Source organism: Anoplophora glabripennis, unplaced genomic scaffold, assembly GCF_000390285.2.
Source record: "Anoplophora glabripennis isolate ALB-LARVAE unplaced genomic scaffold, Agla_2.0 scaffold365, whole genome shotgun sequence".
Taxonomy (NCBI): Eukaryota; Metazoa; Arthropoda; class Insecta; order Coleoptera; family Cerambycidae; genus Anoplophora; species Anoplophora glabripennis.
In genome coordinates, this window is record NW_019416447.1 from 295879 (window position 1) to 317401 (window position 21523).

Below are 21523 nucleotides of genomic sequence, written 5' to 3' on the forward strand. Positions count from 1 at the left end.
AAACATTTTATATTATCGTAGCCGTTGTAAAATTGAGATTATTAAGATAGAGCTTCAGATTACTTCCAAACGCGAAAAATTCAGTCCACGATCCTGCTATACAGCAAAACGCACCTTCCTTGACGAACCGCCCCGGTCATTTCCTTGACAAGCCCTGATGGATTAGACTTCCAGAAAAAACACAAATATCAATTTGCGGACTACTCACCTTCACCCTCTGCATGTGAAGTTCCTGGCTGCGCTTCCGCTTCTCCAGCTCCACCTTCCTGGTCAACAGGCTCCTAATTTCGGTGGGGGCGTCCTGCGTGACGTTCTCCTCTTCCGCCTCGTCTTCCTCGCCGCTGAAATCCTCCAGTAATATGTCATTGTTGTTGGTCTGTAACAGGTGAGAGGGGATGAGGGATAGTCGCTAATAAGGGGGCCCAGCCAGGGGAAGAGATAAATGACACCGAATGGAATTGCTTAAGCCGGATGGCCAGAAATACGAAGAAAAGTAATTAAATAACAGGGATAATTGTTTATGGAAACTGTAATGTGCTGTTCATTTGGCATAGTGTTCCGATATATACAGGTAAAGAATGTTAAGAGGGAAATTCGCAGTTTTTTTAAGTTAAAAGTATTTACCGTGCGTTAAACGTCAAGCGAGAAAAGAGGGAAGGAAAATAATTAAAATTGATAATGCAAATGAACTTCTAGCATTAAAGAAAATTAAATTCAAACTGCAATCGCAGAACAGAACAACGCCAACGGGACGATTGCCACGTCATCGGTTTAGACTTCTTCACATTTCGAGAGAGGTGTGTTCTCTTTGAAACTCTGAATCTGGAGATTAAGACCTCGGGCCGGTATTTAAATTTCCTGTGTACACTGGTTCACTGCGTTCCGTATGACTTGAATTCACTGTCTTGTGACGTACCAGTTCTTGATTCAGATCGGATATGTCTCTTGAAACCGAGTACGTGGCAACCAGATTGGAAATTATTTTACAACCAGCAACCCAAAGCTGTGACTTTCTATGGTACCACCAATAGTAACATTACCCAAAAATCTCGCTACTCACCAATTCGTGTGGGGAGGGGGGCGAATCCCGGCTTCTCGACGTCGACACTACCGAGACGTACTCCCTGGTGTCGTCCTCGATCTCCAGTTTGAGCACGGGCGGATCGACGCCGCAGAGGTACACGGTGCCGAAGAACAGGAGCTTGCTGAGTCGGAGGGCGAAGTACGCCAGTTCGGTGTCCAGCTCCTTGGGGGCGTAAGTGAGATCTTGGACGGTGTACATGAGGGGTGTGAAGCCGCTGAGGACGCCGTCCTCGGGCAGCCTGATGGATTCGTAACCTGAAACAATATTAGTTTCGAAGAATAGTTGACTAAGACTAATGATGTAAGAAAAATACTCTGCTGACTACAGCCCCGTCCAGCAAAGATTAGTCGATGAGTCATTAGACACAGGTTCCAAAGTTCTTAGAAGTGTGCTATAGGCGAGACAATATAGTTATTTGAATGTCTTTTGCATAGACTTGCTTTGATCAGCGATTGCAATTAATATATGACATATTTGTAGGTTATCTCATCCACATTGAGGACAATTCCTATTAGAGATCTATATATCTATCTATACATTGCAATGTTCCACAGACAAAACTTTATAGGTGATTTTTTAGCCAAAAATAAAAAAAGTTCAACCATGCAGGTCTGTACACTCTTCGTTTACAAAATATAGGGTGATTATGTTATGTTTTCTTGTTATTTTGTTATTTTTTCGTATATTCAACAATTTTCAGAATATCAGGCAATGTAACCAATAACTACCCTCTGGAAAACTCTATAGCGCTATACTTTTTTAAAACTACGACTGTTCTCATCCTTCTAATTTTTTTCGCGACGATACTAACAGTTCTTTCGAGATAAGACACATTTTCTGTTAATTGTTTAATTAGCTTACTCTATATTTTTGCTTTTAAAACTGTTTGGGTGGTATAATATGCTTTCAAGTCTAACCAGCGAATAGAGACATTGTTAACAATTTACCTACAACAAAAGAGAAAAGACAATAACAAAAAAAGCATTGAAATTTTACCACCCTGTATCTCAAGAACGAAGAGTTTGCGGACCAGCGTTTATATCAACTTATTTCTCTCATTTTTGATGAGAGAACCTTGCATTTTTGTAATACTTTGTACAAAAAAAATTTATGCAACAATTCCTAAAGAAACTTGTACCGTTCTTATAAATTCCAGTATACTATCAACAAATTTCATAAACGGTTACAGAATATTCACACGACTAATCAGTTGGTCACCTCTTTGACCGGCAAAGACCAGCTAGAAAGGTCAAGTCACAAACCAATAAGCTTAAACTATCGAATGCAAATTCGATTTCGACTCTAATTTGCGAAGAATTCTTCTCACATACATATTTAATTAATTGACTACATGGTTATAAAACAACACATGTGTAAGGTAATCAATATTGGCCAATAAATTCGTTGTTATGTTCGGTATCTTCTTGTACGGCTGCTGCTGGTGACATCTGTTAAAGTACAGCGTGTCCCAAAAAAATATCAAACTAAATACTGTAGTGATTTTTTTTTAATAATTTACTTTGTGAAGTGGTATTAAAATATTTTGCTGTCGCTACCAATATGTTTGCAAAAATAATTATAAAGTAGCTCTCGTAGATTATACTGTTCAAGAGCTGAGCTTGCGACGAAGACCCTGAACGTACAAGCTCCTAAAGCTTCCATTCCAGGTACCCTAAGAAGGCACCTCTTAAAATTCTCAAATCAGGAGATTTCACAAACATTTACTTTTGGCATTGCTCTAGCCACCACCTTAACATAACTCTGAAGGATGCAGCCAATCAACACCCACATGGCGCTCAACGTGGGGCCAATACATCAGAAATTTCAACAGATAATGTTATTCTACGACAATACAGTGCTAGGACCGTTTTTTTATATGAAGAAACAAAGAAAGATACTTCGCCGTCCAATTATACATATTCTGGTATATGTAGATATTAGAAATGTTCTCCGTTCATATAACGTCTATTTATGTCCCCCTTATTGACTTGACTACTTGAAAAGAAGTTGATAAAACAACAAGTACTTCTTAAGGAAAAAAAAATGTTTATCCAAGTTCATGTGCGATTAATTGTGCAAAAAATTGCCAAACGCAATTCATTCTTCCAGAGATAACGTACGTGTAAAATCGCACGTGCAAACAATCCTCAGAATCTTCCACCTAAGTGTGGAATCTACGCTGGGGTCATTACATCGATAGTCGTGCATGAAAAAATAGGTTCCCACATAGCAAACCGTACATTAACATTTTTGAGCGCAAAATTCGCTTTTGAACCGAGGGGTATCATTATTCCTTGGCTCCCATTTTACCGAGAAATAGTAGTTTCGGATTTACCGAACCACTGCCGAAATAACAACACACATAATTACACACTGCGGGAGCATGTAGCTCGTCTCCTCTCGGACATCATTATATTTTATTAGCGCAGTTGCTGCTCTTCGGGAAAACTGACTGCACTTTTTTATTGGCCCGGACGTAATGGTGGCGATTAGACGCAATTTAAGGCCTCGGTTAAATTTATGAATTATCGCGATTATAATTTGGTAAAGTATGACTATAAATCAATCGGCGTGTGTGTGTGTGTGTGTGTGCGTAAGACCTGGCATTAAGTTTTAATGGAGTATTTATATGACCATAAGACAGAATGTTTTATGGAACAGGCAGTTATTATATTTTTAGGGCAGTTTTTCTCGTTCCTTTAGTTAAAAAAAAATTAAAAATAAAAATTACGACAGTTAGTCTATGCGTTGAAAAATTTCTATCTTGTTTTGAAAAGTTCAACGTCGTTGTTTCAGAAATATGAGAGTGAAACGTCAAAAAAACTAAAAAATAAAACGTTTTTTTGAGATGTTTTAATAAGCAACATAAAAAAAACATGTTTTGAACAAAAACCCTGCTTCTATGATAGTCCGGTCAAAATAGACATTTCAAATAACGAAAATTCCGGCAGACCACTATTTTTATGACCAATTTGACCGGACTATGAGGGAGATTAAAGGCCCCAGGAAGCGATTAGAGAAAAACGAAAATAATGTTCTAGGAGTATATTCCATTTTACCAGCAAATTGAAGAATGGACTGGCCACGGCAGAAGAAGCCACAAGTAAGCAGGAGAGGAACGTTGGAGAAACAGCATCTCAGAAAAAAACATATCTCATGTCGTCTTTAACTTAGCATTTGTGCAACTAGATGACGCTACAGATGTGATTGTGATAGCACCCAGGACAATTCCAAAAAAAGAAAACATCAGCGTCCTGGAACTAACTGCGAAACCAACGAAACCAAATCTATGTAGAAAAGAAGTTCAAGCCATCAGAAAACTGAAGGAAAATGAAGAAATTATCATCTCCCGACCGATAAAGGTACTGAAACTGTGAACTTGGATGTAACAGAGAATGAATCCAAAGAGAAGAATCTACTTCAGAATGGGATGTACAAGAAAATCAAGAAGAACTAAATCAAGAAATTTGAGACAGAGGAGGAGTCTGCGATTCCGACATCTGACATTCCCAAAAAACTACACTTTGTTTCTAGTGATTCCAGAATATCCTATAGCCTTCCAAAGGTCCATAAGTCAAACGTTAAATTTAAGATATGGTAGGAAACACCAGAGATTCCAGCTTTGCAAGAATTTAATCGAAGCCCCGTCGTACCAGACAAGTGTGCACTTTCTTTTTCTTTAGGGATTAGTTATAGATCCACTCCTGACGCCAACTATAGCAAATATCTCCTTGCAACCCATCGAGAAAAAATCCTGAAGTCAGCAACTAAAGCTGAAGTGTTCGTTTAGATATGTTGATTAACTTTAATTATCTTGAATTAATAAAAAATGAGCATAGATGATGTGGAAACTAATAATAAACGGTCTCAATGCAAAAACAACAATAGTGAAGAGTCAGAGTGGATGGAAATCTTCTGTTCGGAATAAAGTCGGCACAACAAATAAAATTATTAATGTGGAAAATAAACAGAACCGATCTGAAATGTTCAAAAACGAACCCAACATTATTGACAACACAAATATTATGCTCGCTGACTGGAAATTCAACATTTAATAATTGTACTTTTCATGACATTCAACATAAATATTAATAACAAATAAGTTATATTTTTGATATAAATTTTTGACAAATTATGTTCTAGTTCTGTCAAATTATTACCGGCTGTAAAGTACCACTTTCTTGGCATGTAAATAACTTTTAAACCTCAAATTTTTTAATTTCTGTAATAAATTAATGAGTTTTAACTACATATTATAAAGATCAGGCTACAGGTTGATTCAAGTAGACATTCACTATTGTAATTGGCTCACAATACAGGGTGTTTCAAATTTCATGAGGAAAAAACTTATTCTCTCTTGCACCCTATGCTTTCTTTAAAAATGCCTGAGCATCGTTGAGATAATGCTGAGAAAATCAACCAATGGCAGATTGTTAACGTCAAAATATAGCGATTGGGCCAAACATGCCATTATTAATGACTCGTCCTGTATATCAGCTGCTGTTTCTATTTATGAAACACTGACAAATTTGTTTTATTTGTAAGATTATTGTCCTCATAACCCGATAAAACGAACGCAATTTATAGAAAACAACCAATTTTTCAAACTGCCCGAGGAAAGCATTTGCGAACATTTGTACCCAAGCTGACAAGAGTCCATTGTAGACCTTGATGCATATTTTAGCATTATTACCCACAAAATTCCCGGCAAAAACTTTACCGTTGCCCGTAAAAGTAAAGCACCATATGGCAGCGACATTAACGTAAGAAATGATGCGGCCTAACGGCATGGAGACAATACTGCTTATGTTGTCCTGATATGCCTGTCCGCCTACCGAGCATGTCGGAGACGTCCTGCAAAAAAAAAAAAATTGATCTGCGAACACGGTTGATGTTTCGAATGTTTTGTGGAGAACGAGATTGGATTTTCATTATAATCTACATATGCCCAGGGACTTTTTTTATTCCAAATACGTAAATATTCAACGGGACACACAAAAAAAATAAAATAAATTATCTACTGCCACATCCCGACTTCGCACAGACGCATCAAAGGCCAAAGGGGAATAACGTTATCTGTATAAAAAAATACGCTTTCCTCTAACAAGTTACGTATTTAAAAATATCCCTGTCGTTATAAATCAGGCTGAACTACTATCGCATCCGGAATACCTATACAAATCAAGAACAAATTTGGAGGTGGCCTTGCCAAAATACTGTTTTAATATGCTATATTTAGCTGTTTGACCTAAGTAATTAAAAGAACAGACACATATGGTATCTACCTGCTACCTAGACTTAATTTGAGGAATACACATTTCGCCTTTATATTTCGCCTTTATATTTCGCCGACTATTATCGCTCTAACCCTGATACGGCTACAAATTTTGATTTACAACAACACTTAACTCAATGGCTATGCAGAAGTGACTGTTATAGGAAACCATAAAATCGTTAAAGCGGATTATCTGTATTACAAATTCTTCGCCATAATAAAATACAAAGTAACTAGATTAGCTGTAGCATTAAAATAATACCAATGACACAAGGTCAAATTTTATATTTATGACATAAACTGAGATGAAGAACAAAATATGTGGGGAAGGTAACAAGAGTTAGTAGTCGGCTATTGCATAAGAAAAAATTCAAAAGTCGTACGTATTTTTTCATTTACAAAATGCGACTTACATGTACCACAAACCTCTTTTATACTGTCTACGACATACTAATGCAATAATACTGACATAAATACTCTTTGCTGGGTTCCAGGCTATGTATTTATTGAAAAAATGAATGATAAATATTCTCTTTCTGGAGTTGAGGAAGACAAAAATGGAGGTGAAGAGGAAGAATAATAACAGAAATCAACTGAAGATATTAATACAGGCAACTTATTTATACAGGGTAGGAAAATGACGTCAATTGGGCATAATATGCCTTAAAATGCCACTCCTTACCTAGAAAGAGGGTGTTTTATCTGAAACTTTTCTCAAAATTTCTTGTTATGTCCGACAAGCCTTAGAGGTACTGAATTAAAAATTTAGGAGAATCCATTTTAAAAGACGACAAACTACGACATGTAAATGGTTTTCTAATTACTAGTAGGCGGCGCTAGTGACGTCATAGAAAATTCTACTGTTAAATGGAAACCTAATGGATTTTTACTAAATATTAAGATTTTTAAAGAAAAATATATATATTTGTTTCAATAAGTTACAGCCATTCGTTTTAGAGAAAACCGCGAATTAATTTATTACTGCAGTAGGTACCAAACTTATAAAACACAGGGTGTTTTATAAGTTTGGTCTCGGTAAGGAGTGACATTTTACTAAAGCATATTTTACTCATTTTTTTTATTTTGCTGTCGTCTACATACAACTGCTCTTTGCCTCATTCCTAATGGAACACCCTATACAGGATGTAAGAAGTTTGACTGCCATTACTGCAGCCATGAGATAGAGTAATCATCAACGAATAAAGAAGTTGTATACTACAGGGGCATAAGAGTAACACTTTTCAAAAAACAGCGAGTATTAATATTGGGGACTTTCATCACAACGTGACAACAGCGCTTAACCCAATCTACAGCTACAACTGATGCATACCACGTGTGCACACGAAAGACTTGTCCTACGGAAAAAATGTAAAAAACAATTATTGTGAAACATTTAGTAAATTTCAAGTTCTTAAATAAATAAAATAAAATGTATAGATTTTGTAGTACGAAGATAATGTTGAGCTTAAATTTTAGCTCGAATTTTAATAATTACGAATCTCTTAAAACAGGAACTTAACTTAATCCAATTTTCGCGCACTCGCCTCAAGAAAAGGAAATAGTGGTATGCAAAAAACAGTCAGACACGGTCCAATTCCAGATACCAATTGAATTGCGTATTGCTGGACAGCTTAGTACCTCGTGTTATCCGCCGCGCCGTTGTCACATTGCTCGATATGAATTTTATCGAATTTTAAATTTATTACAACGCTAACTATTTTTTAGAATTAAGCATAAAGAAGTTAAAAAAAATGATAAACATTGTATTTTATGGTATTCTATGCACACAGTTATGTCAATATTCCTTAATTAACCGAACTTTTGTACAAGTTGGACTTTGATCATTTTTTTCTCGGAAATAGTTAAGTTTAGGCCCCTTGTTATACATATAAGGTTTTTTTGTTTATTTTGATGTATTTATTCTTCTAACACCCTGTATACCAAGCAGGAGTTCAAATTTAAAATAAAAAAAATATATGTATATAAATTTTTTAACGTAGAAAAATGAGTACACAATTTAGGTTAGTTGCCGATCTTAATTGATAAATTGATGTTAATGGGAAGGCAACAAGGGGGGGGGGGGGTGACGTAGCCCTAATAATAAACTGCATTGCTTTCAAGAGAAAATATTACCTCTTTAAAAATAACATTAACCCCACTGTGCTTCACTTAATCTCGTTCTTCTCTTTTTTTTTTAAATCAACAAGAGTAAAAAAAGTTGTGAAATCCTTAAAATGAAATTGCAAAATAATCCCGGAGAAAAAAAGAACTGGCGATAAGAAAATAAAAAATTTGGAAAACCTAATTGTATCGAATTGACTTGAATATTGTTAATTCATCGTAATGTGCCAAAATACCCAGTTTGTAAAGACATCACAACTTTTTCAAAATTGTAAGCCCCACTTTAGAAATTAACATCTCCTCAATGTTAGTGATAAACAGCATCAAATAATTATATTTTGAGCCACCCTGTACATACCTGCCCTGTGTCGGTTCATTTAAAAATCACACTGTGTATCATTATACCAACACAGATAAAGATTATGTTAAAGAAAAGTTTTAAGTTGCAGATTAAATTGTAATTGAGAGGTTCGCAACGATTCCCTGCAACATTTTGAGGGAACCTATTATTTTAATCTACCACTAAACGAAAATCGAAAATCGCCATTGACCCCGCTCGACCGCTTAAGGCGGACCTTTTTGGGCATTACACAAATTACACGTCTGGTAGATGAAGTGCCTTTTATAACAGCGGGTTACTTGGCCACCATTTTACCGCCTCTACATCCTCAATTTTAGCCCGAGCTGCGCAGTTTATTGTCAACTGTGACATGTTAATTATGTTAATACTGGTCGTTTGTGTAGTGGTATACGCCATTTGACAACGTTACGGACCGCGTTATGGTCTTTTACGCAACGATAGATGACATTGTACTGTTCCTGTGAGACACTTTAAAAATGAATAAAATAATCGAGATTTTTTTAGCGTCAGGCAAAAACAGTCTTTGTAATTATGCAAAACGACAATGTCAAATTGTATTTCAAATGTATTCGGATTTCTTGTTTCATTAAATCGAGAGAACTGGAATCGATTCATATATACAGTACAGAAACTTACAAAAAAATTGTTGCAGAAACGGAAAATTGAATGGTCTATCGCGCGTCCAAATTAATAGAGACAAGTCATGTTATCACGAAACATTTCCAGCATGATGTGAGGAACAGTAACCTATCCGAAGATCAAGTTGATCTTTATTATTTATTAGCAAGAAGCTAAAGAAGGAATATAAAGATATATCTTAAAATATCGAAAGCTACGAAATATATTAAAACAGAGAACGAAATGCATTGAATTCTTCAAATCTGTTGTGAAATACATTAAAATATATTAAAAAATCAATACACCGCAAACTTCAAAATGCTTCGAAACACTTCAAATACATTGGAAAACGATAATTTTCGACAACCAACCTGTCGGCAAGAATACCCTTTCTATGATTCCTAATAAGATTGCAGTGTTTGAAATTAGAACATCCTGAAACATATACAGGCCATTCATTCCGAAGAACATCGGCAACGTTACTGGCTAATACAGGAGTTGATGTGTTAGCAATCAAGAGACATGGTGGGTGGAAATCAGCCACAATTTTTATAAATGTTACCAAATGTAATAACTGTACAATTACTATAAATATTCATTCATAATAAATAATTAATAAAATGTAATGTTCATAAAATATGCATTTATAACTCGAAATCGCTTTTTTCCCTAGGGAGGTAAGTTACCTCAGTTACCTCCCGTTGTCCATAGCAACTCCCACTTCTACGGTAAAATCCACTTACCTCCTTACAAACACTGTATTAATTAATAGTCTATTTACTATAGTGGGAGCAGATAAAAGACTTTACGTGAAGTAGACAAAAAACTGTAGTTTTGACACTTAAGTACCATGTAAAAGTCAACTTTTTGAAAAATATAACACATTTGATAACCTGCAAATACGAAGTTTTTGAAGTATTTTCAGATGTTTCGATATATTTCGAATATTTCTAGATTTTCGACATGTTTCGAGGTAACTTTTAGCTTTTTTAGAAGGCTTCAGAAACAATTCGAAGTTTTAGAGATATTCCTATGTAAGTATCTACATATTCCGAACTTTTAGAAATATTGCGAGATATTATTGCCTTCCGTCAGTCTAATGTTAGATTTTGATTACATTATTTTATTACCGAAAATTTATTGTTTATGGAATGGCTGTTTCTAAATTTTGCACAGAAGCTATAAAAAAATCCAAGCACTCACCTTCCTGCTGGCTCTTGGCGAAGCTGCTGGTGGCGCTCTGGTCCATCTGCTCCAGCAGGTTCATGAGAGTAGCCAGCCTGCTCCAGGCGTCTCCCGGGGACCTGCGCGCGTAAAAGACATTAATAACACACGCAAATGAGCAGCGGTCGTTAACAAATAATGATTGATCGGCGTGGTGGGTGGTAACCGATCCGAACATGTGGGGAATATTTTATTTCGCGGCCTCATTAAAATGCACGCCATTGTCATTAAGAAACACCGTGGAAAAGACGTTATTTTTTCTTGTAGTTTTTTACGTATGTACGTTTGGTTGTAGAGGTACAAGAAATTATTTTTATGTTAGCCTTAGTTTGTCTACGTATAAAGACTAAAGCATTCGTTATCGACCTTACAATGACCAAAAGAAGAAAAAATTGAAAAACCATAGTAACCAAAAATTATTCCATAAAGGATTATCAGATCCTGTCAAGCAAAAAAATATTAATAAAAATTAAAAAAAAATCAATTTTGCAAATAATAACCAAATTTTCCAAAAATTTCTTAAAATTTTTTTGCGTTATCTTTCTTACAATTTTATATTGAATATTTCAAATGTCTAGAATTTTTTTTTAATAAAAAAAAATTTGAAAAATGTGATTTTCTTTTTTAAATTTTGAATTTTTTTCGATATTTGATAAGTATTTAACACGCAGTTATGAGAAAAATAACGCAAACAAAATTGAAAATATAAAAATCCAAAAAAAAATCAATTTTGAAGTAAAAATTTTCCAGAATTTTCTTTTTTTTTGCGTTATCGTTCTTACAATTTTATATTGAATATTTTAAATGTTTAGAAAACAAATTTTTTAATATAAAATAACGCAGAAAAAAATTGAAAATATTAATAAAAATTTTCTTAAAGATTTTTAAATGAATATATTAATAAAAATTGAAAAAAAATCCAATTTTGAAAATAAAATTCAAATTTTTCAAAATTTTTTTGCGTTATCTTCTTTACAATTTTATATTGAATATTTCAAATGTCTAGAACTTTTTTTTAATCAATAATTTAAAAAGTTGTACCTAATAAAAAAATAATACGAATTTATGAAATATTTTATTATTTCTAATTAGTATAGCTAATAGTAGTAAAAAATGGATATTTTGTGCGGTATTGACTTTTATACTGTTATCCAAAAGATATTTTGAAAGCATTCAGAGCCGTACTCAGGAAAAATTTTAAATGATAGCTAAAAACCTTTTTTTTATTACAATAGTAATATCATCTAATTCAGAATTAAAAATGACTAGATTTTGTCATAAAAATTGCAGCAATTTAAAAAAATTAATCTGACGATGGCCCCTCGAAGATGAAACGTCGGATGTAAAAATGTTGACGCCATAGGATGGAGCGAAGAAAGTGGTAATGTAAATATGCAATTTATTTTAAAATTCGTTTTCAAGTAAAGATAGAAAAAAAAAATAAAACGATTTTTCAATATGACAGGTTTTCGGGTTTCGCAACAACAGTAGACTTTGCAGTTAATACAGTAGGTATTGCTGAAATCTCAAATCATCCACACATAATTTATCATTTGTGCATTTGTAATTCGACTTAGATGTAGCAACACTGTACAAAAATAAAGTTTTGCGTCAAACAATGAGACAGTTTTTTTTTAATTTTTTTTTTCGAAGAATTGAATGGTGTAATCAGTTTTTAATGTTTTTTAATTTAACCAAATTATCAATAAGTACTGAAAAATTCCTAGTGTAATTTGGTTGGACTATAGTTTCAGTGTCCACAATTTTTCGAGTTACTACTTAAATAAGGTGTTATTGCGTAAAGAAAAAGCGTAAAGAAGAAGCTGTAACTGTAGTAATAACTATTAAAAAACGGAATTATTTCATCTGTCGCAGGTTAGATATCTACTATGTCAAAGTATAAAAATTATACGCATTTTTCTATATTTGCGTTGTTTATACAATTAGCTTTATACACTTGCTTCGTTATTAAAACACTCTCACATTCAACTGGTAGAGTTACAATGACAGTATCGAACTGTCTCAAACTTTTCAGGTAATAACCCCTGCTAGGTCAATAACATCACGATTACATATATCCATGTAGGTAAACGGAAGACTGAATTTGAAATATATCAAAAATATATAGTCGTATTCTGTTCGGTGACTCGGAAATAAATACCATAATTTGGTAAGAAATTATTACATTCTACATAATGTGGTTGAAAGAAAACAAACTAGGATACTGACATTCGTTAATAGTGGAAAAGTACATACTCCACCTTATCTAAATGCATTTAAGAATCAGCAGATTTAAAAAGTTTCTGTCATTTGAGAAAAATGTATTGAACTACAACCCAAAGAAACTAAAGATGATAAGCCAAAGATATAAAGAACAAAAAGAGAGTCTCAAAAACTAACTATATGTATCCCATCAACGAAACTCAAACTTAAATATAAAAAAAAGGAATTCTTGCTAATTACTGCCAGCATGATTTTTTGATAATTGGCAGAGCAAATCGACGTCGTGACGAGAATTTAAATAGTTAGTTGAAAGCAGAGAGAGAGGGGGTGTATTTATCTTGTATTTAATTTGCTGAACTGTCAGCACGTACACACGTTGAGAATCAAGCTAATGAGCTGGAGAATTAAAATCAATTAAGAATGTAAGCACCAATATGCGAAATAAAAGATTGTAGGGCTGCAAAGGCTTAAAGAAATTTATTTCGCATTAACATATAGGATGACAAATTATTTTTATGATAAAAAATAGTGCAGAAAAATAAGGACAGAGATTGATTCAGAATGTTGCTTTTCAAATCTGATGACGATCAACACTGTTTTCTTTTATTCTAACTAAAAAGCTATTGCTTTTTTACAGTCTGTTCACTATAAAGGATTTGAATTAGTTTTAAAATCACAATATCTTTATAAAATTACTAAAGATTTTTATTTTTCTATAGATTTATCATTTTTACTTTGAATTATTACTTTGTGTTTTGGCAAAACAATTTATCTTGAAAAAGAAACGACCAACGAATACCACAGTTAGGTAAGTACTAAAATTCTAAAAAGGATTCGCAATATAATGTCTCCGGTTTAGTATTCCCTACGCCACATGGCATGATGCAATATTTCCTTTAAGAAAGTTATTTATTTGCATAGTATATTTCGTTCTGTCTATAATTCTTGTGGCGTCCGAAAACGTAAATAAATTTTTGAAAAAAAAAGAAACGCCGACAACTTAAAAATGAACGACTGTTTATGAAGCGCATGCTTACAATACTAAGCGAAATCACATCGATGTATACGGGGTGCAACAATGATGACGCGAAATATTTCTGGAGGAGATCAAACTCATCGAAATGAGAACTGACAAATAATTGTAAATTCCCTTCTGTGCATACATCTTTTCCATTTTAGTTGCAAACAATGTAATTAGCTACCATATTAGAACTTTATTATATGTGACAAAATGCGAAACCATTCGAGAAAATTCCTATTAAATCTGTCACATATTGCATATAATAGATGTTTCAATTAAAATAGTACCGATATTATAAAGGGCGATCACCTTCCTAGTTATTATCTCAGTGATGATTTGAGATTTGAAAAAAGCGCAAAATTAAAAATTGTAGAAATATACAGACCTATAGGAGGATCATATTCGATGCAAAGTAGAGCAAAAAATTGTCGGTCTTTTATCAAAGGAAAATCGTGTCATCATTTTTAGGATGCGTAAGATTTCAAATTTAAAATGAAATTGAATGTGCCAGTCGTGAACTGATCCCTTCATCGCTTCATAATGCGTAAACAAATTATTCAATTTCTAAACCCCTTAAAACCGTACTGCACTGGATCGCTTGATAAGCAATGATTTATCACTTTGCATCGAATATGATCCTACATAGTATAAATTTCATGACACATATTTTTGGTTACAACTCTGTTATTATTGGAAACACATCTATCTTATTCATTCTATAAAAATATACAAGGTGTTTCATGAAAAATATATTACGTCTGTGCTTCAATAATAAAATGTTCAATTGTTTCAGCAACATAGGTATTGAACATTTAAGAATTTAAATAGGTACCTATTTTTATATCTCGAAGTACAACAGAGATAAGAATTCTGTACATGAAAGAAATGATTTTTATTTAAATTACTACATTACTGTAGCCTACCGAATTGTATGAAAAAAAGTCAAAAATTTAAGCATAAATATATTTTCATATAATTCTGCAAAATATTTGTTTTATTGCAGTAAAATTTAACAATGTCGTCTCATTGTTGTGGAAAGCAGTACCTACATATGTGAAAACAAGAACACATTGTATCTAGATCTGTGTAAAGTATTTTAAAATTTTTCAAAAAATATTTGTATGACACTGAACACTGAAGATATTAACAGTTCTTTGTTACATTTGTGTTTCTTACACCTTTATTGTATTAGTATCTACTTAGTATGCTTTAATTCGCAAACGTCTTAAGTAAATGTTAGGCCGTATCCCCACGACATCCTCACAACATTCAAACGATATGTAAGCTCGATGCTGCGTCGGCGTATTTAATAAATGAAGCTATTCGCATGACGCCATATGACATGGAAGCAGCTACGATATGTAGTAAAAGTCGAAATTTCTTTGGATTATAACAAAAAATATACGGTTGCGACATCGAAGCGACATATTTTGATGTTATGCCGATGTCGTGTAGATAATTGAGTTAGTTGTGCATGGTATCATCCTGGTTACGAATAATTTTATGTAAAACAAACTAAAAGATTGGGATTTGCTCGTAAAACTGAAAGTACAATGTTCAAATTTATTATTTGTCGGCAAATGTTAACAGCAATATGTTAGTGACTAGTTATTACCGTCTTTAATAGTGTTACACTTCTTCGATTGCCACCATACCACTGTGAGCTGAACCCCATTGAATTAATCCAATACGTAATATAATATACGGACATATACTTCAACATATTGTTAGTAAAATATTTTTTGCACGTGGAAGAAATGTATCAGTGTTGCAAACCACAACTTGTTCCAAACTTTTGGGCACACACTCACCCGACTCTGAAGTCTTGCGTGGATGGTGGGGGGTTCCAAACTTTGGTGTGACCGAGCATCCAGTCGCACCACACCTTAATGGCAGGAAGCAGGACGTTAGCGTCCTGGGGCAGGGAGTTGATGCTAATGTCCTTGTTGGATGACACGTGGTCTTGCAGGATCGAAACGCACCGTTCCAAGATGAGGTTGAACATTTGCAATGACACCACCAGCGCTCTCTCTTGTAATTCCGATCTGTAGCCAGGTTGCATCTGCAGCTGGGGATCTGAAATAGACGACCGTCATTTAGCCACACACATTTGAATATACATAGGGGTAAATACATAATAAGCATAGTTTGACACTTCGGTGCGTTAACAAAGCGGCGAGGTGGGGGGGGGGTTCAGAAACAGTCGTCAGTTGCAATTATAATGAAGACACTGGTAAGTGTAAATAAGTTTATACAGTCGTGGACAAAAAAGATTGTACAAAGTATTTGGAAGAGTCTGAAGCACATAGCGTCGTGTTTTTTCCAAAATTGAAACTGTACTCGTACAAAACCGAAAGTTGTAACTATTTTCTGTGCGCATACTCAGATATGACTAGTAGGAATATCACTACAATAACATATGTTATTGTAGTGATACTGTGTGTGTGATAGTGATACTGTTTTAATGATTAATGGTCAAGCTTATTCAATGTTTAGGAACACCCATTGATTTGTTACAATGTATCGAGATGCCATTAACACAAATGTTTCACTGTTTCAGTGAGAGTCCGTAATGATCGTAATTGTACCGTTCCCATGTTAAATAACACGGAAAATTACGAAAATAATGATACCTCGACACGCTCGAGTAAAAAACTAAACGGCAAGAAATCCTTTCAATCAGAGTGGAATGCAGTGAATTTACCATGGTACAGTTACCGAAAACTGTAGATCCTAGCCCCAGGCCTAGGTCAACAAACATGTATAGGAGTAACTCTGGACACAGAAATTAATATGGGTTGTAACATATATTTACTCATAAATAAAAAAAATCCAAAACATGTATTTATGTTTGTTAAACAAATGTTAAAAATTATATACAGTGCAAGAAAAAGTGAATACAGATATTGCCCAAAATACAGTTGTAACCTTTCTGTAGACAATAAAGCTTTCATATTATATGGCGAACAGGATAATTCTAAGTGTTTTCCCTTTTCTAGTTGATTCGATTAAAGTATAGTGCAAAATATTGGATATAATAATAGCTACATTGTCAAAAATTCCGCCAACCAGATGCAGTATCTCTAAAAAAAACAGTAGTAATGTAAAATCCCATGATTAGAGGCCAAAGTTCATTGATCATATACCAAAGGCCAATGGTTGGATGTCAAAGGCCAATGATCGAAGGCAACAAGTCAAAGACTGCAGGCTAACGGTCAATGAACGCCCAAAGTATTTAGAAGTATTTTGAAGGACCTACTGATTTTTACGTTTTTAAAATGACTTCAATGTTCTACTGAAGAAAACTAGTACAGTCATTGGACCTGAAAATGAGCTGTAACCTCCGAATTCTTTGAAACTGCACGAATTTGCATGAAAATTTAGAATAAGGGTCATCTTAGGCTCAAGTTCAAAAGTAACATAAGCCCGATTGACGCTTTTTGTTATTTAGGGGTAAAAACCACCCCCAAGTGAAAAAAATTGAAAAAATTAAGTTATAAGCATTTTATTGATAAAAATCTTGTTCAAGCACAAAAAGATTAAATAATGTTCTCGAACATGTTTTATAATATATTTGATCTTTTCAACCCTTTATTTAATCCTTAAAAACTACCCCTATGCAAAAAATAATGATAAAAAATTACTTTTTAAAGATTTGGAATGATTAAATCGTGCAATTATTTAAAATAAAAGTTACCTTATAGCTAATAAAAGAATTTTTCCCTTTCACCCCCTGTATTGACAAAAATAATGAAAAATTACTTTTTAAAAACTTGGAATGCTTTAACGGTGCAATTATTTCAAATAAAAATTCCCTCATTGCTTATGAAAGAATTTATATCGCACAACACTTTTCAACCCTTATAAATCACCCCTGTGCTAAAAAAATTACGTTTTAAATCTTGGAATGCTATTATTGTGCAATAATTTAAAATAAAAATTCTCTCATATTGTTTATGAAAGAATATTTTACTTTTGCCATTTTCAACTCTTATAAACTACCCACCCTTTTACTAACATTTTCCTCCAAAAATGAGAAAGCCTATTTTGCTCCGAAAAAATGTCATTGGTATTTTTACCATAACTCGGTTAATTTTGAAGCTATAGTATCCTACAAAAAAAGCATTTTAAAGATAATTTCAAGAGCTGTAAGATCGTTTGCATATAAAACCTTTTAAGTCCTTCATTTTTTAAAGGGAAATGATCGAAGGGCTCGAGACAGGTCGTTTTTTCACTAAAATGGATACTTCAAGCGGCGATATCTACTTTATTTTTTATGCTATAGGAATAAAAGAAAAAGCAAAATATTTGTTGAAAAAATGCTACATTTTTGTTGTCTATCATTTTTTACGTATTTTTCATAGTTTCAGAGTTATCATATAAATAAGGCAATATGATTTCAAATTTTACCGTACATTATTCAAAAAATACGCATTCTAAACCGGTCTAACTTCAGGATCGTATGAAAAACACTAAAACAAAACTAATTGTAAAGGATCCACGATTAATTGTAATTCTGATGGAAATGGTACAGCGTTTACTGCACATTTTTCCTTAAAAAATATGAGCAACCCATCTGTTTTTGACGATAACTCCTTCAATTTTGGTCTAATTAACTTTTATAAGTGCTCATTTTGAAGGTCTTTTTGAGTACTACAAAAAACTCCAGGAGCGTTATACACGTAAAATTAATCCCTTTTCCGTTATTTGACGTTGAATACATCGATTCGAGTATTCCCCTCAAAACAAGTTCCCTTCCACTAACCATATTTCGCTTTGTATAGGACGTACAACACTTTTTAAAAAACTATTTTCTTTGTTTATTTATAAGCTACATTTTTGTTCATTACACTTTTTTTAATAAATGCGTAGTTTTTGAGTTATTCGCGAAAAATATTTTGAAAAAGTGTTTTTTTTTTTACTCAAAATTCCAAGTTTTCAATCGTGAATAACTAAAAAACTATTGATTTCTCGAAAAAATTATTCGAATATATTTTGCTCAAAATTTGATTCTCTATCGAATTCCAGCGCTATTTTTGAAAAAAATATTTCCATCCCCGAGAAGGGGTGTCAACCCCCAACAGGGTCGAAGCGTCAATCGGTGCAATGTCACTAATGTTCATTGACCTTTTCTCTAACTATCTGCCAAATTTCAAGTCGATCGGTTAAGTTTCAAAGAATTCGGAGGTGAAAAGCTTCAATGACTGTACTACACTGAAAAGACCACTTTTTGAGGTCGTGTTGTTCACAACCATGACTCTCTTGCCAGTTCCAAATTACGATATCCTCCCTGTACATTTGCGTCGAGGGATAGATAAATCTGTGCAATTATTACTATCGGACATTCCTGAGTGCGCTAGATTGGCGCCACTAAACCTAAGTATGCCTCGCAAGGCTTCATTAACCTCATTTGTCCACGATGCGCAACACACGCGTATGACAGGCGAGCTGGTCGAGTTCCGCAGGGATCTGATCTCAGGTATTCGCGTTTTTTCGCGACGGTAAGTTACGAGTTATCAAGTGCACGAAGGGTAATAAAAGTCTTAAAAGCTTAGCGATAAGATTTTCATATGCATTGATGATGTAAAAAGTGGTTTAAAATTACTCCCAGGAAAATACCAATTAAATGCTGTTGTTTAATAATTGGTATGTCCCAACAATTACACCACCACACAAAAAAAAAGTTGTCTGAAATGTACATGCGACATATGATTTCCGATGTATTTTCGCCCGCTGAACACGAATCCGGAGACAGAATTTCTCCATCACCCTTCAATTTTCAGCAAAACGCTGAAGAATCTTCTGAAAAATGAAAGTTTACGAGGGTCAGTCAAATATAAACCGGACTTTTGTTTTGACAGCAAGTGAACTGAGCGGAGCTGGCAACTGAGCAGGGTTATTGCAGCCGGGAATGTGGGGAGGGGATTGAAGCAATTGCGCGCGCCTGTCGCCATTCTGGCTTATCAGTACAGACATGTCTGAGCAAGTGGTTACATCGGCGATTGTGCAACATGTTATATCAAGTTTTTAACAAAGAGGGAACAGCTTTTTGCACAGAATAGTGACATGTGATGAGCCATGGGTTCGATTGGAAATGAGTTTTGCTAATCGATTTTTTACATGATCGTCGGATTGTAAATGCTGCCTATTACTGCCAGCTTCTGGACAACGCAAAAACCGCTTTCAGAAACAATAGACGCAACCGGTCAATTAGTGACATGATTTTGTTGCACGATAACGCTAGGCCTCACATAGCCGCACTGACTCGAGATAAACTGAACCAAATGCGATGGGAAATCCTAGTACAGCACAGATCTGTCCCCAAGAGACTTTAATTTGTTTGGACCACTGAAGAGAGCACTAGGTGGACATTTCAATTGGACCCTGACAAGACCTCAATCTTTTTACGAAGAAGGTATCTGCAAGCGCCCCACGCGTTGTGAAAAATGTGTAAACAGTGAAGGGGGCTATGTAGAAAAGCAATAAACTTATTTTGTAATTATATTTTCACTAAATAACTTATTTTTACAAAAGTCCGGTTTATATTTGACTGACCCTCGTACCTTTTTCAGAAGATTCTTCAGTGTTTTGCTGAAAATTGAAGGGTGATGAAGCAATTCTGACTCCGGATTCGTGTTCAGCGGGCGAAAATATATGGGAAATCATATGTCGCAAATACATTTCAGACAACTTTTTTTTTATTGTGTGGTGGTGTTATTAAAAACACGCTGTATATCTACAGGCTATAACAAAAAAAAATACTTTCAATACATAAATATCGGGATACACAAATATTTTTTTCGGTTGTTTCGCTTCAAAATTACATTTCTCACAGCTGTTTCAGTTAAAATGTATTTAATTTATTTTATAACTTATGTATACAACATTTTCCGTGCTTTTGGCTTAAGTGTGTAAAAGGAACAAAGAGTATCAATCAAACAATTTACAAGAAAACTTAAATGTATATTATTTAGAAAAATAAAAACTTGGTAAAAATGATTTGATGATGAAATCTGTGTTTTTGCTTACTTCCAGTATGTTGTTGCTGGCGCCAATCAGAAAGAGCTGTAGAAGTAATGGCTTGAGTCACTCAGTAAATATGATGTTAAGAAAAATGTAGGCAATTTTCAAAATAAAGAGTACTAAAAAGTAGGAATAAGAAAGTTAATTTATTTTATATCTTCTAAACATTGACCAAGTGAATTAAAATTTGTTACACCATATTACTTAATAGGTCTAATATAATTATTTATCAATACAAAAAAATCAACTTGTTCCAGTGTTGCCATGGGCGTACTGTTGAGAGGGGTTAAGAGGGGTTTAAAATATAATTTTGCGATTTTCTTCATCATCGAAAAAAACACAATTTTTAATATTATCCTGCTCATTCAGAAAATGCTACTACTTTATCTTCTAATGTAATTTATTTGCGGTATAGTTTTTGTTTTTCAGTAAAAAAAAAACGAAACGGCATCAGTTCTGAAAACAGATTGATTTTCGAAATGTTGACAATATATTGTGCGCGATATACAGGGTGTTTCATAACAGTATCTCTTTATTCAGGGGAGGTGGGTGAATCTATCCATGATTTTAAGT

At 34.0% G+C, this 21523-nt stretch overlaps 1 protein-coding gene across 2 annotated transcripts in view; it reads right to left on the reverse strand.

The window, feature by feature from the left end:
• The window catches only part of LOC108913298 (telomerase-binding protein EST1A), a 142950-nt gene that overhangs the window by 34565 nt on the left and 86862 nt on the right, over positions 1-21523 (reverse strand). For both annotated transcript variants that reach the window (XM_018718826.1, XM_018718825.1), the window contains exons 12-15: positions 15739-16003; positions 10663-10763; positions 1061-1338; positions 209-376 (exon numbers count right to left, since the gene is read on the reverse strand). In XM_018718826.1, coding sequence (XP_018574342.1) covers positions 209-376; positions 1061-1338; positions 10663-10763; positions 15739-16003 — 812 coding nt within the window. The remainder of the gene's footprint in view (positions 1-208; positions 377-1060; positions 1339-10662; positions 10764-15738; positions 16004-21523) is intronic.